This window comes from Molossus molossus, unplaced genomic scaffold (genome assembly GCF_014108415.1).
Source record: "Molossus molossus isolate mMolMol1 unplaced genomic scaffold, mMolMol1.p scaffold_m16_p_17, whole genome shotgun sequence".
NCBI classification, from domain to species: Eukaryota; Metazoa; Chordata; class Mammalia; order Chiroptera; family Molossidae; genus Molossus; species Molossus molossus.
The window spans coordinates 71,063,587-71,085,385 of record NW_023425352.1 but is presented as its reverse complement, the minus strand read 5'-3'; the positions used below and the strand labels follow the sequence as shown (position 1 = coordinate 71,085,385).

Here is a 21,799-nt window from a genome sequence, read left to right as displayed (position 1 = left end):
CCATTTTAAAGATGAGAAAATGAGAAGAGAGGTTGGGTTACACAGACGATAGAGTGGAAGTAGGGCTCAAACCTCAGTTCCTGTTCTTCATTAATATAAAACCGTGTGAGCAATCTCTATGGTATACTTTCATTTAAGTGGCAAATTTTTAAAAGAATAAAATCATATTTATTGTATTTGTATACAGATATTAATTTGGTACTATAAAAAACATAGTAACAACTAGCTTAATTATCTTGGACTGACAGCATAAACAGTAAGATTTTTACCAGATTAGTTATTTGTCACTAAATCTTGATACCTTGATACAAAAATCTCAGATCGTAGTCAACTATAAACATGGATTTAAGCACCTAAGAATACGGAGAGTCATCGCCCTTGAACAAGTAAGAAAATGAGGAAGGACACTGACGTTAAGCAGGGGGCCTCTTGTATGGCGAACACTCATGAGCTAATTATCTACTTGATTGTCCATTCCTTTGACAGCAATAGATGGAGACCACGCACCAGCCTCAGTGGTCTGGGGGACGGACACCTGGCGGCCCTGCCCTTTGTGCACGGCCACGTGCGGCCTCACTCTGATACTCACAGTGTAGTTCTTGGGGTTGATCTTCACGCCAGCTTTGGCACCCCCAAATGGCACATCTGAAAGAGAAGCCAAAAGTTGTTGGCAGAAAGGCTAACACACTTAAAGAGGAAGAAGGCACTGCACAATGTTACAAAGATGTGCGAGGCTTTGAGCTTTCACTGTAGAAAAGTCGAGCAATAAACGCACATGGACCTCTTCTGAAATTGTGCACTTTAAGATTCCAGCATGCAGAAATGACAGCCTAGGCAAGTTACAGTGCGGACCTGCGCCGCAGGCCTCACTACCGCGCACGGACCTGCGCAGTAGGCTTCACTACCGCGCACGGACCTACGCAGTAGGCTTCACTACCGCGCGGACCTGCGCCGCAGACCTCACTACCGCGCACGGACCTACGCAGTAGGCTTCACTACCGCGCGGGCCTGCGCAGTAGGCCTCACTACCGCGCGGACCTGCGCAGTAGGCCTCACTACCGCGCGGACCTGCGCGTATGCTTCACTACCGCGCGGGCCTGCGCAGTAGGCCTCACTACTTCTGAAAGCAAATACACATTTATTTTCCTTCTGCTGATCTGGTCTAAGTACTGAATATGGAAAGGGCCTTAAACAAAGGTTCTGCGCTTCGAGAAAATCCAATCACTTGATATAAAAAGTTTCCCATTAAAAAAAACCACTAAATCGAGCCCTGGCCAGCGTGGCTCTACTGGCTGAGCTTTGCCCGTGCACTGAACTGTCACCTGCTCGTTCTGGCCAGGGCACAGGCCAAGGTTTCGAGTTCGGTCCCCAGCTGGGGTACGTACAGGAGGGCAACCAACTGTTTCTGTCGCATACTGATGTCTCTCTCTCCCTAAAACCAATAAAAAAACAATACACAAACATTAAAAAAATACTAAATCTTAATTAAGACTAACTGAAAAATGATGTAAGCCTTATATTGTAAAACAAACAGATCAGTTCTGCTAAAGCCTATTTCTCTAACACCTTAAAAGTCACCTTGTCTACAGACACTTCCCCAAGAGCTCTCGGGTGACGGCAAAGGCGGCCACTCACCGACCACAGCGCACTTGTACGTCATCAGGGAGGCCAGCGCTTTCACCTCGTCCACGCTCACGTCCGTGCTGTAGCGAATGCCTGGCGTTCACAGAGGGAGGGGCGAGAAAGAGGGGGTGCATTTAGAACATCCTTCTGAAAAACCAGGAAAAATTACTTTCAAAGGAATGGTTTTTACACTTTTAGGAAGACAACTAACTCAGCAAAAGCTTTATTTTCTTCTACTTTTTGGTTTGGGTGACTTGGTAGCAGGGACTCAAAGAAGTTTGCATTCTGACAACACACAGATATGGGCGAACGGGTGGTCAACAGGTCCGACAGATTCAGCTGGGATGTCAGATGGCTAAACAGAGGTTTCACTGCAAATGGGAATCTCAGAGCCTTGCTGTCCCTGCCCGCACCCACAGCCAGCCTCTTCCAACCAGGAACGAGAGCTGAGAAAGTCGGCTCCCTCCCGGGATGAGCATCCCTCTCACTGCGGAGGGCGGTGGCCGAGCGGACAAGCGCCTCTGAGCCGTGGTGCCCCGTACTTAGCGGCACAGGTGTTTGGCAGAGGGGCACACATTAGGTGTGCCCAGCACTCTGGTTTTCGGGGTCTTGGCCAATCACCCTTCCAGGTTTTGCAGGGCTAAGCCATGTGGTACTCCAAGGGCCTACTGCTCCTTGGCCCCTGTAGGCCTGAGCGAGGCTGCTGCTGGACCGCACCCTGGGCGGGGCTCCGGGCACTGTGTGTGCTTGTGTGACGTAGGGCATCTGAGTGAAGGTGGGTGCAACTTCCACGGGGAGTCACAAAAAGTGGGGGACCCAGGCACAGCTCAGAGAGTTCCAGACAGAAATATACAATAATGAACTGGTAGTTTGAGAAAACATCCCTAGTCATTTTAAAACCTAGTTTCTGTTTCAGAAAACATATTCTATATGTTTTAAGAGAATTTTATCTTTTGTGTATGTGATCATAGAGAGCAACTTCAGAGGCTGAACATATTTCTTTGGCCTATTAGAAAAATAAAATAATTATATTTAGAAAGGTGGGTTCTCAGAATACTTGTGGGATAAACTTACTTGGTTACATGTCTGCATAGCCTGCTTCCTTCTCCATTTCTCTCAGGTCCCTACTGAAAACTCCGTTATTCCAAGGAGCCCTCTCTGACCACCCTGCTTCCTCCCCACCTTCCGGCCCCTTATAGCCTCTTCAGTGTCTGACCACTGACCGTGTCCTCTCTCTGCTGACAGCCTGGCCTCCCCATGAGGACAGACTGCTTTTTCTGCTGCTCCAACTCCTGACACAGGAAATGGCATGCATTAGGTACTCAAACACGTGTTGAACAACATATGAATATTTACTGACTCTTAAAACTAAGGTGGAAGGAGAAAAGCCAGGCACTAAATTCAGATATACATGTTAAATTATTCATGATTCACCCCAAGTGTCCATATATATCATGAAAGGACTAAAAAGTACTAAAAAGCAAAAGTACTAGTACCTAAAATGTACTCCAGATAAAATCAAAATACAATTTGTAAATGAAGTATTTGCACTGAGGCCTGTGGCAGGTCCTGATGTGTCCGTGGCTTGTCTTCTGGGAAGACTGAGCTGTCTCCTCCTCCGCAAAAGCCTCCTATGCAGCAAAGCAAAACCAAACCAAACCAACCCAAGTGTTTGTGCCTTTCAAATGAAAAGTGAAACTTGCGTTAGGCCAGAGGCCTGGGCCCAGCACTCTCTGGCCACTGACCCAGCCTGGGGCATCTGCTGGGTGTCTCACCTGCTTCCCGGGGAGGGGCAACCGCTGCTCCCAGGCGTCTGTCAGGACTGCATAGGACCATGCCCGTGAGGCGACACCTCAGTTTCAACTGCTACCACGGCTATTACAAGTATTACAAAGTGTTGGCAAGCGTGAATTCTTTTCAAGTCTAACCTGATAGGTTTTAAGCAGCTTAATGAACTTTGATTTTTTTTTTTACCCTTTAGAGACTGTGGAAGTAGTCACTAAGTTATTTTAACTTTCCTTGCTGTCTTAAGTTACTTTCTCTTACTCAATGCTTATAATTAATACATTCAGCAGGAAACTAAAAAGTGTCTTGAAACAGTAATACTCATAAATCAGATAGCAATCCTAATGCTGCGGCCACCCTGTGGCCCGAGTTATCCCTCTTCACTTTATGAAGGACCCACGCCGTGCCTGTTCATGCTGATCAGAAACTCAGAGACACGCACTTCCACCACACGGAAGGGTGCTCAGCACCGGCTCTGCCACGGCCCTTCCGGGGGCAGCAGGCGCCCTGAGCGGGCAAAAGGCACTGCTTCCAATACGTTAGTGTTGCTCTAGGCTTTAGGTGGTATTTCGCATGTCATTTTTTGGATCTGAGAATGTTCAAAACTTTTCCCATGTAAATTAATGGTAATTTCTTCTATAATTTATGCCATTTCTCCTTACAAAAGGTTTCACAGAAACACTAGTTTTGGACAGCAGGGGGAACATGTATTCTAGACACAGATGTTAATTAGAAACTAGACCCCTCCTTCTACAAAAGGGTGTAAATAAAAAGTCTCATTCATTGCAAAAGTCCTGGAATGATGAGTCAGAACTGTACATGTAAACAAAAAACAGGTTTCCAATGGACAGAACTCAGGAGTTCTGGTTTGCAAAGTGAAATTTTCTTTCTTAGTCACACCCATCAACAGCTCCACTGCAAGGCTTGGAGGAAGCAGCAGCAGCAGCCCAAACTAAACTACCTCCCACCGCAGGCCTGCAGGCTACCAGCCAATGAAGAACCTCCGGTAGCTGGAGGCGGGGAGGAGCTGTCAGGGAAGGGAAGCTGCCGCACAGACTAGGGTGGGGCTCAGAGAGGCCCAGAGGCAATGCAGGTGGTATTGCTGGGGTTGAAGAAGAAACATGTTTTAATTTTAACTTTCTAACTAATCAGTGGTACAGAAATGTTTTTATTTCTGGAACTTGGCAGATAAGCTAGAACAAATTACTTAAACTGTTAATCTGAAAAACACAAAATCTCAAAGTACCATAAATAAAATACTCTGAAGCAACACTCAAGACAAAACAAACTCCAGTAATGCAGGTGTTAACCACAGGCAGGGAAAGCTAGTTGCTCTCCCCCCTCTTTGGAGACCAAAGACAAGTCCTCAATACACACTGTCACCTGAAGATTCTGCAGCACACTCTACCGGGCCCCAAGAATGGCTGCAAAAGCAGATACACTTCACTAAAATGGTAAATTCAGTGGATCAGGAGAAATGAGCGAACTGGAGTACTGAAGGGCAAAATGATGGCAGAGACTTCAAAGTTCTGAAAGGAAGGGAAAACCTAGCATTTTTGGACGCCTGATACTTCCAGAATACTCAATTTGAAAAAAAAAAAGTTTTCAATAACACCAAATAACAGGTAATATACATATACATACAGGGAACCGGAGAACCTTAAAATGTTTTAAACCAAAATGAACCAGGAGGATCACAGTTGCAGTCTGAACGTTGTCCCTTTCTATAAAACCTAGCCTCTCCTCCAGGCTACCGGTGAGCAGGGCCAGAGCTCAGATGGGACACAGGGGCAGAAATGAGGAGGTAAAAACCTTAGTCTAAAACCTTTTTGTTTTTCTTTGTATCCAGAGTTTAGGGCAGTATCTGTTAATCAAGTACAGCTTTCTGATGGACTACAGAGTAATCTGTGCTTTCAATTCACCAGAGAAACGAAGGAAACACCACCCATGACAATGTTTATTATTTATCAAATTCGGTCAAGTTGGAGGAAGGGCTGGTGATAGAATTAAGCACCTACTTTACAATGGGAACTTTGAAATCATCCCTTTTATTCTCAAGAGAAGTGAGTTTTGAGCCGACTGGTATCCAGATGTCTCGGAATGTTAATGAGATGCAGCCCTCCGCCAGCGACACCAGCACAGAGCGGTCTGCCCTTTGCTTCGTTACCAACGGCTTCCTCACTGTCTGCAGGAGCCTGACGACTGGTGCGCACCAAGTTTTGTAGGAGAAATAACAACCAAGAACAAACCAGCGGGAGTTGCCATGGTGATGAAGAAAACAGCACAGCTTAAAGGGCTGGAAACCACAGCCTGCATCTGCCCAGTGTTCTCCCCTTGCTGACACGAGCCAGAAGCACGCAGCTCCCAGCAACTAGGTCAGCACTGTTTCTTAGGGTGAGTCATTCAACACATTCATGAAAACTCAAGTGGTTTTTAAAATTATGTGAAACTTTTATCTTTTATTTTTTTAAATTAATTAATTAATTTTTTTATCCTCACCCGAGGACATTTTTCCATTTTTTGTTCAGACAGAATGGGAGGGAGAGAGAGAGAGGGAGAAACATCAACGTGAAAGGGACACGTCGAGTGGCCGCCACCCGCATGACCGACCAGAGCCGGGGACAAACTGCAACCGAGGTACGTGCCTTAGTGGGAACCGAACCCGGGACCCTCTGGACCGCAGGTTGATGCTCTAACCGCTGAGCCAAACCAGCCAGGGCAAAACTTTTATCTTTTAACAGGGTTTGATTTATCCATCAGAAATCCAATTTCCAACTGTATTCTCGCACTTTTCAGAAACTATTTTTGTCAATAAGCAACCGCAGAATCCCCAGAAAAGCCTCAGAACTCTTAAAATTCATGCAGTAGCACTCTTCCATTTACTCAGTAGAATCTATTTTCTCACTTAATACGAATATAATTTCCTAACTCTCAATAGGATGGGACAACTTAAAGAGGAGGAGCGGAGCGGCAGAACACAGAGGCTCCAGGGCGCATGGGGGTGAGCACGTGAACTGCTGGCAGTCTCGGGGAGCCTCCCGCAGCTCCAGTATGGGCGCTGAGCAAAGTCAAACACGTTACTAGTTCTAGACAGTGACGAGCATTGTTGTTTAAGAACACAGGGAAACAGCGCTGGCCGGTTTGGCTCAGCGGTTAGAGTGTCGGCCCGCGGTCCAGAGAGGCCCGGTTCAGTGTCCGCTAAGGGCATGCACCTCGGTTGCAGTTTGTCCCCGGCCCCAGTTGGGGATGTGGGGGAGGCAGCCACTCAATGTGTACCTTTCACGTGGATGTTTCTCCCTCTCTCTCTCCCTTCCCTCCCTCCCTCCCACTCTATCTGAACAAAAATGGGGGGAAAAATGTCCTCGGGTGAGAAAAGAAAAAGAACACAGGGAACAAACAATTGAGTGTTTTACTCATGATCAGAATCTTTATTTTAAGCAATTTGAAGAGACAAACTTAAGTTTTCTGGGAAACAAATGTTTAACTGGCGTTTGAAAAATAAAATGGAAAATATGTCATTCTTTCTTTTCATTAAAATTATATAACTCACATGCATGTTTTTATCAAAATTTAAATACGGAAAAAGCTAAAGTCTCCTTAATACCACTGTGACCCCAGTGGGGTGACCATTCTGAGCAACCTGAGTGTACATGTGCCCTCCCAAACCACTTCCCTGCATCTATGTACACACACATCTATAGGATACACAGCTTCGTTTTGTGCTTCAGTATTTAACTTACTGCTCAGTGAATGGAACACAGAATATGCACTTAAAGGGGGAATCTTGTTCATTTTTAATAGATTCCTTATTCTGATAATTCTAACGGTGAACTTAGTCACACCTTCAACCCAAACAGGTATTGGAAAGGATGCCAGTTAAACTGATGACTGTGAACTTGGAAAACATTTAGCAAAAGGTAACAGTAACGTGGTATAAAAAGGTTCAAAAGGGTAAAGGCTCGAAATTTCAGACATCCAGTTTCATATAAATTATTCGTAAGTCTAGCTGATATGTGAGATGGATCTTAAGGGAGGAAAATAGTTACAGGTGGACAGGAGACAAGGCAGGGGCAAGCACCGCGGGCAGAGACAGCACTTTGCAAGGGCAGGTTGAGAAAGTCTTTGCCTGTATTTCCAATGTTCCTAAGGATCACTTTGAACCAGATTTCCTTTATTTTCAAACTCTATCCCTCTTTCCTAATAACACCTTTCTGTCTCTGATATCACCATTTTTCCTACCAGTGTCTCAGGCTAGGAGTTTGAGGTATCTTTGACTCTTCAATCCATACATACTACTTGTTGGGTAACAATGTCCTTTCTTCAAAATGTTTGATCTGTCCCTTCCTTTTGTTTCCTCTGATACTACTCGCCCCTTCATTCCCAGGTCCACTGCTGCTCGCTCTCTGTGCCCTCTCGGCTTCTCACTACCCACCTAGCAAACAGCAAAGGAAAACTTTCTGCTCACACACTTCACACCAATGCATGTGGTTTTCCACACCAAGCCGTTCTCCAGTTCTCCACGAGCACCACTGGGTGTTCTGTGACTTAGCTCACTTCTGACACTGACTCCAGAGCTGTTGCCTGCTCCACAGTACAGGCGCAGTCCCACAAGACTCTTCCCCATTTCAGTTACAAAAATCGAGTGCTCAGGGTGCCCACACTTCTATCCAACTTGGCTACAAATTATAGGCTCCCACAACCCCCTCCTCAGGTTCCATAATTTGCTATAATGACTCACAGAACTTAGAGCAACACTTTACTTACGTGTACTGGTTTACTGAAAGGGTCCTGAGAAGTTGGGGTGCACCACCCTCCTGGCACATGAATGCCTCCCGGGAAGCTCTCCAAACCCAGTCCTTCCGGCATTTTTATGGAGGCTCCCTCACACAGGCCTGATGAATCATTAACTCAGCCTCCAGCTCCTCTCCCCTCCCTGGAGGATGGTGGGGCTGAGAGTTCCAAGCTTCTTACCAGGCCTCATCTTTCGGGGGACAGCGCCATCTTGAAGCCATCTAGAAGCCCACCAAGAGTTGCCTCATTAGATTAAAAGGTGTCCCCATTACCCAGGAAATGACAAGGGTTTTAGAAGCTCTGTGCAGGGGGAACTGGAGTTAAAGACCAAATATTAGGACAAGAGATGCTTCTAGTATCCCTATCACTCAGGAATTACATAGATATTAGGAGCTCTGTGTTAGGAAGGGAGGGAGGGTGGTGCAAGAGACCAAACACATTAACATTATTATGTCATAAAACCTTACTTCTCACATTTACGAAGCCTGTCCCCATGATCCCATCACACAGTCTCAGCTCAGGCCTGGACTGAAGCCGACCCTCCACTTCTCTCTCGTACATGACCTTTCCCCTATTCAGTTTCTATAGCCTCCCCACTTCCAGATCAAGACAGCCTCTCCCGAGCATCTCCGAGCTCCTACCGCAGCAACACATCGGTGTGCTTGTACCTTGTCATTAAAGACAATTCTGGAAAAGGAAAACGTACTGAGCTTAAAACAAAGAGAGAACAATGTAGTGCAGAAGATATTTTGGATTCTGCTGTATTTTGGGGGAAATCAATGAAAATACATTTAAAAAAACAAGCAAACAAACAAAAATCTGTTCTTGTTCTTGTTTTTTAAACCCCCTTATGGATAGTTCCCCAGCACAGAGTATGGTACCTGACACAGAGAAGGCAATTTACAGACATGCAATAAACACGTTAACTATCAGAAATCCCCATGGACTGAATAATGTTCTTTAAACATAAAGTTTAAAGCTGTCGCCTACAAGGAAAAAACCCCACAGAATGGAAAAACTGTTTTACTTGGAAAACAGTCTATAGTTTGTAACGAACATAGTTCCCAACTTGGGTACTATTACCTTTGATTATTCCTTTGCTGTTTCTCTCTTGGTAAGAGATTAAAAAGGGTTCATGTTAAGCCTAAGGCCCAGTGCGTACAAAATGCTTTCTGAAAGGTGTGTGTTGACATCTGTGACAATGATAAATGGCAGAAGCGGTCACATTATTAACAACCTTCGTAATTGTTGTTTGTGTCATGTTCATATTTTCCTCCAGCCAAGAATTCAGAAAATTAGGTCTCAGAGTCTGACTCTAAGAACAATCAAGAGAAATAATAGCAATTCTTGATAAACAAAGATGTTTGTTTTTAAGGAAGAGCCACTCAGAAGAAAGCCATTTAAAAAATATTCCATTGAAAACCCTTAAAGATACATATAATAGAGAAATGCTGGTTCTGGCTACACATTAAACTATTCACGTATCAAAGCTCTTCAAACCTCTTTTAATGGAAAACTCTTCAAAATGTTATTTTGTTAACTGACTAACTAACTAACTAACTAACTAGAATAGATGGGCCTCTATAGATTTCACCTATGACCGAGTTTGAACACACATTTATTTTCTGGGAATAAGGTAGGTCTTCTAATGCTCTTAACAAATTTCAGATGATCCAAAGTGTTAAGAATCACTGTGTCCACGGCATGACTTGGTTCTCAATCATTGCTTATCCCCAGATACAATTTGTAACTTTTGACATGAATAAATCGCAGACAATAAGATTAAGAAGGTGGGTGGCTGGAGTCTAAGCCCCAACTCCACTGCTTGCTAGCTGTGTAACCTTGCCAAAGGAGACTTCACACTTCAGCCTGGGACCCACACTTGAAAACTGGAAACAAGAGTGCACTTCACGAGGTTGCTATGAGGAAGAAAAGCGACGGTGCGTGAACAGCTTAGCAAACGCCTGGTGGACACAGAGCTCAGTAAATGTTAGCTATCACTGCTATCCCTCTGTGAAGGCAGTTACAAAGGTCCGAGCAGCCCACTCCCGGGCAGTCTTCTCGCCCTTAAGAGAACCTTTCCTGGCATTATCAACAGGGTTTTGCACATCAATACTTTGTTTTGAGAACATCAATAAAGGCATTCATTTCTGTCTCTGAAAAGGGGAACACACTGATTCATCTGGATATTTAGCCCGGTTTTAAGTAAGGGTTGGGTTTAAGACTGTTCAGTTACTTTGGGGAAGGACTGGGCCTAGCCGCTTGCTTCGCACTCTGCAGTTCCCGCTGCGTGGACCAGCGGGGCCACACACGGATCTTACCTAGGGTTTGCTGGGTAGAGCGATTATAGGCCACTTATGAATCGATGCACTGCATTAAAATATTAGAGGCTTTTTTCTTTATTAGGTAATAAAACCTAATTACTATGCAAAATAAATAGGAAAAAAATACTAGAACCTCATGTCAGAGACTATTGCCTAAGAATTCTTCAACATTCAAGTTATAGTTTTTACTGATTCCTGGCAGAACCCTTAATATCTTTAACATAACTGGACCAAAAAAAAAAAAAAGACCAGTTCTGGCCTGGACAGGTAGTTCAGCTGGTTAGAGCGTCGTCCCCACATGTCAAGGTTGCAAGTTTTGATCCCTGGTCACGGCACGTACAAGAAGCAACCAATGAGTGCATATATAAGTGGAACAAATGGTTATTTCTCTCCTTCTAAAATCAATTTAAAAAACAAACAGCCCAGCTGGTGTGGCTCAGTGGGCTGAGCATTGTCCCATGCACCAAGAGGTCACCAGTTTGATTCCGGTCAGGGCATATGCCCGGGTTGTTGCTTCAATCCCCAGGAGGGGGCGTGTAGGAGGCAGCCAATTGATGTTTTTCCCTCATTGATATTTCTCCCTCTCCTTTTCCCTTCCTCTCTATCTAAAAATCAATATAAACATTTAAAAACAAACAAAACAGTGCTAAACCCTCTTTCCACTAAAACTAGAAAGTTCATGTTTAACTGTTATTTCTTGAACTTAAAATTTCAACACTGTCAGTTTTATTGGAGTTTAACACACACTGGTGCTTATCCGCCCGCTTTAGATGCAGTTCCTGCGAAGTGCGCATGCGCATGAGCGAGCAGGACGCCTTTACAAGAGCAACACAGTTCCACTTTCAACTAAAAACATGAGAAACAGCAGCAGCAGCAGCAGCAGCAACAAAAACCTCAGGGCTAAGGGCTACAAGGTAGAAGACATGAATTCCTGTCATCTAACTGAACTTCCGGATTAAACACTTTCTTCAGTGAAGGTGTTACAGCACTTTCTGCAGTCTTCTCCAAAGTCTACCCTTCACCACACAATAGTGCCCCAGAGGCTGAAGGGCATGGACAGCTGCCTCCACCCCTGCCTCCTGGTGCCCAAAGACAAGAACAATGACCATCTACCTCCTACAGTTTCCTTTTTGCATTCTGGCCCTTAAGAAACAACTCAATGGTTTAATATAAGGAACACTTTTTTGGAGGGGTACTATATTTGTAGGTATATAGAAGATTTAGGGTTAATATAGCAAAGGATTCTACTTACAGCCCATCAACTTTATTTAAATGATGATAATTTAGAAAATTCTACCATAGGAAGAATCAGTCACAGGAAATTTTAACTTAATAGTTTTACTATGAAGACAAGAGGGGGGAAGGACAGGCTGGAAGAGAAAATCAAATTGCTCCAACATCAATTAATTGCTATTATCTGTACTTTCCCCTTAAACTGACTTAAAAAAAAACCTTTTTTTTTTCTTTATTGATATTAGAGAGAGACAGAGAGGAAGGGAGAGAGAGAGAGATAGAAAGATCCATGAGAGAGAACATTGATTGGCCTTGGCCGCTTCCTGCATGCCCCCCACTGGGGATTTGGCCCACAGCCTGGGCACATACCCTGACTGGGAATTGAACCAGCAACCTTTTGGTGTATGCGTTGAAGCTCAACCACTGAGCCATGCTGGCCGGGCTTAAACTAACTTTTAAATGATAACCTTCCTTTAAAAGGTTAGATTGGTCTCAGGCAGAGCCATGGCCAATAAAATACAGAATTTATTCTGAGAAAGTTAACAGAAACAATCTTTATGTTTTTAAACACATAAAGAAGAACTTTTGAAAAAGTCTTCTAGCAGAAATTCTGTGTTCATCTTTGCTGAAAATATTAAGGCTTCCCTTAAAATGCCCTTATGAGTGTGCTGCACGGTCTTTGCGAATCCTTAACAGATGAAAATCTAATGGCTTCAGTAAAATATGGTATGTGGGAAGAGAGAAGACAGAAATAACATGTATTATTAAATATTTACTGGGAATAAAGTACACGTCAGTCAACTCCTGGGTCTTAAAACCACCTGTTACCCATACAGAGATTATAATGAGAACTTCTATTTCTTTGCTTTAACCTTGAGAATTTTATTTAGGAAAACTCAGGTATAAAGTCGCTCTTGAGGACAGATTGGATACTGAAGGCTGAGGGTTGGGAAAAGGATAAAGAGGGGCAGACAAGGTTTCTGGGTAAAGACTGTCAGAGAAGGCAGCAGAGAGTGGGGGGGAGAAGTGTGCTCAGTGTGCTCAAGAGGGGAAGGCCTAGTGACGTTTATAGGGATAATCCAAAGCATCTTTTACAATCTCGATATTTAATATTTTCTGTATTTCTAAGACCAGAGTGGAACCAAAGAGGTTAACAACTTTCTTTTAAATAAATATAAGCTTTAAATGTTTAATTGGAGAAGAAAAACCCACTGAAAGTAAGTTCCTCTTAGAATATACATTCTCTGCACTCAGACAAGGGTGATTGATCCATGGGTAGGCAGACCTGGAGAGCCATGAAAGCAGAGCGTGGAAGTCTGCGGTACCCACACTTTTCCTGATCACGCATTTAGTACACTGTTCATTACCTTAAGCACACTGAAATATTGTAGAACTTTCACAGCGATACAGCCCTCCTCAAACCTATTCTTTCCATACTTGCAAATTCCAAAAAAAGAATAAACCTATCACTTTATAGAGGTCAACTTCTTTTATGGTACACTATCTTGCAATGCTTGCTACTACTTATTAAAGTTCAGTTTCTCAATGTTTACATGTTGGAGTTAATAGAACTTTCAGTGGCATGCAGTCTTGTAAATGGCACAATGGAACAGAAAATCGTACCACACTCTAGTCAGCAGGTGCTACGATAACAGTGCTTCAGGATGGCTGATGCAGTTTGTTGCTAGGTTCAATATTATGGTATTAAAACTGCTGTGGCAACAAGAGGAAGAGGACTGACAAACTATGGTCAACTTGAGTTGCTTTAGTGAGTTTGTGAGCTGTGATTTAGAGATAGGTGAGGGCTTGACATACAAAGAACCGAAGAATATAAAGAACCTGGAGTAATCAGATCAGATTCTGCAGAAAGAAAGTTTATTTGTATATCTTTTAAGCAACTGGGAAATAGTGATAACAAGATAGTAATATGAACTTGACATCCATTTAAAGAACCACTGCAGCTTAATATTTGCTAACTCTCCTTTCTCCAACATTCTTTTTTGCTTTGCTTGGGAGTCTGAATTTGTATACTTGGTTAAGAGAATAAGAGAGTGGCAAGAAGGAAGGCAATGTAGGAGATTGACAGTATGTACATTTTATATAATTTTGGAGCTGGAAAGGGAAATCGGAGGTCAAAGAGGTTCAATGTTGATTTTAGAACAGGAAACAGAGGAAAAGATAAAAAGAAAGCTCTGTAGATTAAGTCATAAGAGTGGGTGGGGTCAATGCAAATTCAGCAAGTTAAGTAAATCATTTATTTAACAGTTTAAAGCAACCTTTGTTCCCCAGCGGAGAATGCCAGCAGTGCTCAATTCTTTTTAGAGAGGTTTCTAAAAATCATTCTTAGAAGTCAGCAGGTGTAACAGAACGCTGTAACCTGTTTCTGGAGACAAAGGGCACAATCCTAGAGTTTTCTGCAAACTCCAGCAAGACCTTATTTTAGGTTACTTTTAAGCACCTTGAAAAATGTATTGTGCACTTTAGTGGAGGAAAAAATGAAACACACACACACACACACACACACACAAACCCCATGCTTTTATTTTCTCAAAGAAAGCAATATGACTGCATATGCCAAATCCACATTCCAAAATTTAAACCATGTATGGGATAACTTGGTGGTTACCAAACTGTAACCGCTCAACTCCTTTCTTCACCTACTTATCTTTTCCCTTAGCTCAATCCCGTGCCAGCCAGGACCAGTACACACCCCCAAGGCTATTTCATTCCATTGGCTGGCGGGCCATCCTGCGGTCTACACCCTTTAGATTTACTGTCAGGACGCCCGGTGTTTGTCAGATGTTACGTTGCTCATGTATTATTATTTTGTATCAAACAAAAGCTGTCAGGGTAGAAAAATAATGTAAAAGATCAACGTGTCATTACTACACTCATTTGGTTAACAAAACTGTCTAGATTTCAAACCTGGAAGGCAGTTCATTTGGTATGTTACTGTGTATCTGTCACCGGTGTGGAAAGAGTACCCCAAACTCGGAAAACTATTTCATAATCTGCATTCGGATGAGTCATAGAAGCTCACAAAAACTTGCAGAAGGCACCATCGGACGGGCTAGGCATTCCCCATTCCAGAAGCGCATTTCCTCGGGACCCATATCCTGTGTCACACACACTGGGATCCACAGAGCAGGGCAGTGTCTACTCTGCACACAGCATCAACACCCGCAGAAGCCCCAGGGGGAGGGAGGGAGGACCGACTCCGCGGAGGGTTAAGGCGGAAAAATCACTGCCCACCGGAGCCAGCACTGTCCGTGGCGGGGGCTGGGCGGGGGCCCGGGGAGGGGCCAGCGGGGCGGAGCGGCGGCCCGGGACCCGCAGGAGGCCGGGGCGGGGGTCGGCGCTCACCTCCCTTGCAGGGCGTGCGGTGCTGGCTGTGCTGGGCCCGGTAGCCCTCGATGACCTCCCAGGAGCCGTCGTCGCGCCGGATGGGGAAGGACAGGCTCAGCACATGGTTGCAGGGCTTGATGATCCGCAGGATGCCGCGCACCCGGTTCCGCTTCTGCTCCTCGCTCTCCCGGGTCCGGAGGTCCTCCACCAGCTTGTCCTCCACGATGCTGGCGCCGCGGTCGAAGAAGCCCTCCACCATCTTGAAGAAGTTGGGGTCATCTTCGTGGTCAGCCGCTGCCTCGCTGTAGCGCCGCCGGGAGGGCGGCGCGAGCCCCGGCTGCGGGGCGGCGGCGGGCTGCCCGCGGGCCCGGCCCAGCAGCGCCAGCGAGTCGGCCGCCGCCGAGCCCAGGGCGGCGGGCCCGGCGCGGGACAGCAGCAGCGCTTCGCCCAGGCAGCGGTACATGGCGGCGGGGCGGAGGCCGCGGAGCCGAGGCGCTCGCGGAGGGTCGGGGCCGTGGGAGGGGAAGGGCCGGCGCGCGCTGCCCTTTTAAGCCGCGGCTTCCTGCCTGGCTCGGCTGTCCCCTCCCCTCCGGCGCTCGCCGCCTAACCAGGGGGACGGACTTCGGGGCCGCCGGGCAACGTCGCCTGTGAATGGCGGGGCGGGGGGCGCGCGCCGCCCGCAGAGCCGCGCCTCCGCCGCGGCCTCACCCAGCCTCCCGGGCGATGGCGCGGGTCGGCGGGGCCGCGCAGGGCAGTCGGGGCCGCGCAGGCGCGGGAGGGCCGGCGCGCATGCTCGCGGGGCCGCGCAGGGCAGTCGGGGCCGCGCAGGCGCGGGAGGGCTGGCGCGCGAGGGCTGGCGCGCATGCTCACGGGGTCGCGGAGCCGCGAAGCCGCGGAGCTGCGGGGCGGGGCGAGGGCCCGCGTGGGCTGTCTGCAGTCCCGGGAGGCGGTCTCAGGTCTGTGCGTGGCCTCCTCGGTGGAGTGCCTGGGGCTTGAGGGGGGCTCTCCGGGGCGGGGGGTGCTGTCCGAGCGGGCGCGCCTGCCTCGGGGGGGCGTGGGGCGCTGAGAGGCGGGCCGGGGCGGCGCGGGGATGGAGGCGGTGCGGTTGGCGCAGGCCGCGGGGAGTGTGAGTCACCGGAGCCCCTCCTTTCCGCCCGGGGCGGGGCGGCCGCCCTGTCCCCGGCCTGTCCTGGCGTCCCGGGGGCAGACGGGGAAGCGGCGGCCGGAGGCCCGCGGAAGGGCCGGGCTGTGGGCGCGGGGCCGCGTTTGCGGTGGGTCGCAGGACCCGGAGAGGAGGCGGCGGGCAGCGGGGCAACCCCTTCCCCGCTGGCTGTGCTACTTTGTAACTTTGTCCCTTTCGGTGCTCAAGGATGTTGACATCAGGGAGTTACGTAAGGCCCGGAGCTCGCTGTTACAGTGTCCGGACCGTGCTCCCCTTCAGTGTGGAGGAGCAGGGCTGCTGTCATGCATCGTGAACCCCGGACCCGACAGGTCGGGGTGGGTCGCCCCACCCGGACACACAGCCTGAGTAAGGGCACCTTTGCCTTGGCAAGCCCGTCCTTTGTTTCTGGGCTGCTGGTCAGCACCCCTCTGGAATGCCCCCCCCCCCCCGGGGCCTCCTGTAAGGGGTGTCACCACCCAGGGAGCGCATATCTCTCCTTTCCTCCGACCCCTGCCGGCTTTCTCCCGCGGCCGTGGGATCTCCCCTGTGGTCCCCGGTTCCTTCCAACGGCCTAAACGAAACCGCCAAAGTATTACTCTGGGGAGCCCTTGAGAGCTTGCTTCCTGGCACTGCCCTCAGTTTTGGCTCAAAGAAACTCAAAAACTCGCTGCAGGTTTTGACGCTTCTTACGCAACAGAACTATGTTTCGGAAACAGGCGAAAAAAACAAAGACCCTGCAGGAAATTCGTTCTCAGTAATGTATGTATTAAATGGTCCAGAAGAGGATTTGTGAACTTTACCCTCTCTGAAGGTTTAATTATGTACCTAGGCATACTTGATGAGACAGGCTGACGTTAATCACTCCTGTGGGTATGCTCATGCTTGTAAAAGCAATAACTCTGTTCGTAAGACAGCTACCAAAGGCCACATTGCCGCCTCTAGTGATCCCAGTGGACTTCGGAGGTTTTAAAGACCACCTTTTTGACCTGCAGAACTACTTTGCTTTCTGACTTTCACTTTACTCATCTATTAGAACATTCTGCTTTACTCTCTATTACTCATCTATTCTATTACTCATGAGAATATGAAAGAGAATGTTCTTAATTCTTAACAATATCCTGCAAAGTATAAGATGACAACCTAGATAAGTTAAATGACATCTCTCAGTGTACTCTCAAAAGATGGAGATGATATTTTACCAAATTTGCTTGATAAAATAGTCATGTTTATATTTGTATTGTGTTTTTTTAGTGAAAAATATTCTTTGAACTGAATCCTGAATTTGTCTTGTTGCTCAAAAGATTAAGGTACCACATTTCCTTGTCACCTGATAGTATTGTCATTAACATGGCCAACCCCCCCTTCCCCAAACACAAAACCTTTATTTTCCAAAATAAAGTGATTAGAATCAGTAAATATGTGGACATTTTTTTCCTCTTTACATGAACTTCTTTGGTATGTTTTGAGGAAAGTGGTTTAAAAACTTTGTTTTATTGCCCTTTTTTATCTCTTTCTTGATAACGATTGCCTTCAGAAAAATAAATGTTTAACTTTGCTTTCTCCAAGTTTTGCTCACCGAATTCAAGAAAGTGGAAGTAGGCAGGACAGGAAGAAGCTAGAACACTTCCTTGACAAGTGGAATAGGGTAACTAAGACCGTTAAATAGCAGTTTGCACTCATCTGGTAAGTTCTATCTTCCCTAAACTAGGGACACTTAAGAGTAAATGGTTTACACTTCTCCCCAGCTGGAGGGTAAATAGCTTAAATTACCCTACTCAAGGAGGTAGATAGCAGAAATCCAATTAGTGTCATTTACCAACCACACCCAAGACAGATGAAGTTAAGGGAATAAATCTCATTTTGGTACAGCAGCATAAAACTGATGAATATTCTATTGAGATCCTTCCATAAGACCCCCTAAATGCCCAACCTTTTAAACCTCTCAAAACAAATATCCCACTATGCTCTCTCCCCCAGGAGCAAGCCCGCACCCCCCATTTCCCCACAGGCATGGGTCTCCTAAACTCTAAGGAACCACAGGAGGCTTGCCACCAGGGCAGCACTGGGCAGCTGCAGCTCATCCCAGGCACACCCCCTGAACCTGTCCCCAAGGCCTCCTTTTCTCTGACTTCTTAGCCGAAGCAGGCCAGCCTAGGCTCATTTCCCCAGCCCTTTCTTGTTTCACTGTCCCCAGCTTTGATAAACATCCTCTAAAAATTACCTGGACTCATGTTGTGAAATTTACTGCACCAAGCAAGAACCCACACAGAACCAGCCAGCCCGAGGCAGACCCGCCAAGGGCCAGGTCACCTTTCCGGCAGCAGAGGGCTATGGAAGGAGTGAGGAAATTATTTTTAACCCGGAGTCTGCTATGTGTGGATATCTTACAAAATGGCTCCAAAGATCCCTAGAAAGCAGATATTTTTATTTTTAAAATCACTGTATTTTAAAATTATATACATGTACAAAATTTCAAACAGTACAGATAGGTTTAAAAAAAAGTGAAATTATCCCCTGCCCCCATTTTGTAAATAGTTGAAGTGTTTCTTTTCACCCTAAAGTAGTTAGTATTCTAATTTCTGATGTAGCCAAAGTAGGGGCTGAGGCTTACAGAGACCAAGTACATTGATGATCACCTAGCTGGTAAACAGCAGGCTAAGATTCAAACCCGTGTATCTACTCCAAGGTTATGCTGTGTTTACTATTCTGAGAAATATTTTAAGTAGTTTAAAATTGCTTACTATGATGAAAAATCTAGTGAATTTCAGCTTTACATTGGTGACTGCCCTTATAAAGTATGCAGAAATTTTGCAAATTAAAGTTTAATTATTGGTAGTCATTTCCAGTTCAGAAGGAGGCCAGAATTGAACTTGAAGGGAATTCTGGTCATTTGGAAGTATTCAGCAGACAAATCACTTGTCTGCCTTTCTGGTCTGTGAGTTTCTCTTAGCTGTGTTACCATTCGGGCTTTCTTCTTACAGCATTCTGTGCTTCCAAGTGCTTTTAAAAGTATTCTAGAGTAAGAATTTAGTATGTAGGAAGACATAACGTAAATACATGAACAACATAGTTGTTTTTAAAGTAATTTAATTAGAAAGGTAATACGTACTTTCTACCTCTTGACGTTTGGCTATGGTGGACGTTTCATTTAAATAGAATCATACAATATGTGGTCCTTTGTGACTGGCTTCTTTCACTTAGTATAATTAAAAAAAAATGTTTTCATTGATTTTTGTGGTTTTTTGAGACAGGAAGGGAGAGGGAGAGAGGAACATTGATTGGCTGCTTCCTGCATTCCCAACATCCCAGACCTGTGCCCTGACCGGAAATCAAACTGGCAACCTGTTGGTGCATGGTATGACGCTCGACCAACTGAGCCACACCGGCCAGGGCAGCGTCATGTTGTAAACATTCATCCGTATTGTAGCATGTGTCAATACTTCATTTCTTTTTATGGCTGAAGAATATTCATTCTAGGGATCGCTCACACATTTTAATCCATTCATCACTGATGGACATTTGGGTTGTTTTCACTTTTTGGCTATTGTGAATAATGCTATTATAAACACGCTTGTACAAGTTTTTGTTTAGACATATGTTTTAAATTCTCTCGGCTATATACCTAGGAGTGGAATTGCTGGGTCATATGGTAACCTGTGTTTAACCTTCTGAGGCACTGCCACACTGTTTTCCCAGCAGCTGCAGCACCATTTTAATTCCTACCAGCAGTGTATGAAGCTTCCAATTTCACTACATCCTCCTCAACCCTTGTTATTATCTGGTGTGAAATTGTAGCTTATTTTGGTTTTGATGTGCATTTCCTGAATGGCTAAAGATGTTGAGTGGCTTTACATTTGCTCATTGGCCATGTATATCTTTTTTGAGACTGTCTATTCACATCTATTCCTCATTTTAAAATTATATTATTTGTCTTTTTATTGTTGAGTTGTAAGAGTTCTGTATATATTCTAGATGTATATCCCTTATCAGATATATGATTTGCAAGTGTTTTAACTTTTCTGATGGTGTCCTTTGCAACACGGAAGTTTTAAATTTTGATGAAGTCTAATTTATAAATATTTTCTTATGTTGCTTGTGCTTTTGGTGTCATGTCTAAGAAATCACTGTGTAATCAGCGGGCATGAAGATTTACACTTGTGTTTCTTTCTAAGCGTTTTATAGTTTTAGCTTTTACATGTAGGTCTTTGATCCATTTGAGTTTGTTTTTGTATATGGAGTAAAGATTTCCTTTTCATTCTTTCTTTTTTTAAAAAAACTCCAACTATTTAAAAAATATGTCTTTATTGATTTTAGAGAGAGGAAGTCAGAAGGAGAGAGATGGAATCATCAGTGAGGGAGAAATATTGATCAGCTGCCTCCTGCACTGGGAATTGAGCCTGCAACCCAGATGTATGCCCTGCCCAGGAATTGAACTGGCAGCCTTTTGGTGCATGGGCTTATGCTCAGTCCACCGAGCCACATCAGCTGGGCATGTTTCATTCTTGCGAGTGGGCATCCATGTGTTCCAGCAACATTTGTTGGAAGACTATTTCTTCCCCACTGCATGGTCTTTGCACTCTTTCAAAAATCAGTTGATCTGAATGGGAGGGTGTGTTTCTGGACTCTTCATTTCTGTTCCACTTGCCCATATCTCTGTCTTCATGCTAGTACCACAGTGTCTTGATTGCTGTCGCTTTGCAGAAGTTTTGAAATCAGGAAGTATGAGTCATCCAACTTTGTTCTTTTTCAGGATTGTTTGGTTATTCTGAGTCCCTTGACTTTTCATAGACATTTTAGGATAAGGTGGTTAATTTCTGCAAAAAAGTTGGCTAGAATTTTGATTGGGATTATGTCAAATCTATAGATTAATTTGGAAAGTAGTGCCATTTTAACAATATTACATCTCCTGATTCATGAACATGAGATGTCTTTTAATTTATTTGTATCTTTTAAATTTTCTCTAAGCAATGTTTTGTCTTCTCAGAATATAATAATTTTACATCTCCCTGTCCAATCTGGGTGTGTTTTACTTTATTTTATTGCCTAACTGCTCCTCATTCTCTTTTACTGTCGCATAGTATTTCATTATATGGATATACCAAAATTATTTTTGCTAGTTTGTCATTGATGTATTTCTGGGTTGTTTCCAGTAGTTTGATACTACAGTGAATAACCCATTACTACATAGAACATCAGTTTCAAACTCTTTCAACTCAGGACTGCTTTACATTCTTTAATGTGAGTGGTGAATTTGAACGTAGAAAGAATTTAATAGTCATCAGCATTTTGTTTTCTTTTTTGAATCGTCACCCAAGGATATTTTTTTTCCATTGATTTTTAGAGAGCGTGGAAGGGAAGAAGGGAGGGGGAGAGAGAGAGAGAGAAACATGGATGTGAGAGACACACATCTACTGGTTGCCTCCTGTATGTGCCCTGACTGGGGTGGGAATCGAACCTGCAACCCAGGTACACGTCCTTGACCTTGACCAGGGAATCACACCTTCCACTCTGCAGTGTGCAGGCTGATGTTCTAACC

At 45.2% G+C, this 21,799-nt stretch overlaps 1 protein-coding gene across 1 annotated transcript in view; it reads right to left on the bottom strand.

The window, feature by feature from the left end:
* The window catches only part of GLUD1 (glutamate dehydrogenase 1), a 37,623-nt gene extending 22,044 nt beyond the window's left edge, over window positions 1-15,579 (bottom strand). The window contains exons 1-3 of the mRNA XM_036265016.1: window positions 15,120-15,579; window positions 1,636-1,716; window positions 590-645 (exon numbers count right to left, since the gene is read on the bottom strand). Of these exons, the coding sequence (XP_036120909.1) occupies window positions 590-645; window positions 1,636-1,716; window positions 15,120-15,564 (582 nt within the window). The 5' untranslated portion in view covers window positions 15,565-15,579. The remainder of the gene's footprint in view (window positions 1-589; window positions 646-1,635; window positions 1,717-15,119) is intronic.
* Window positions 15,580-21,799: the final 6,220 nt, after the last annotated feature.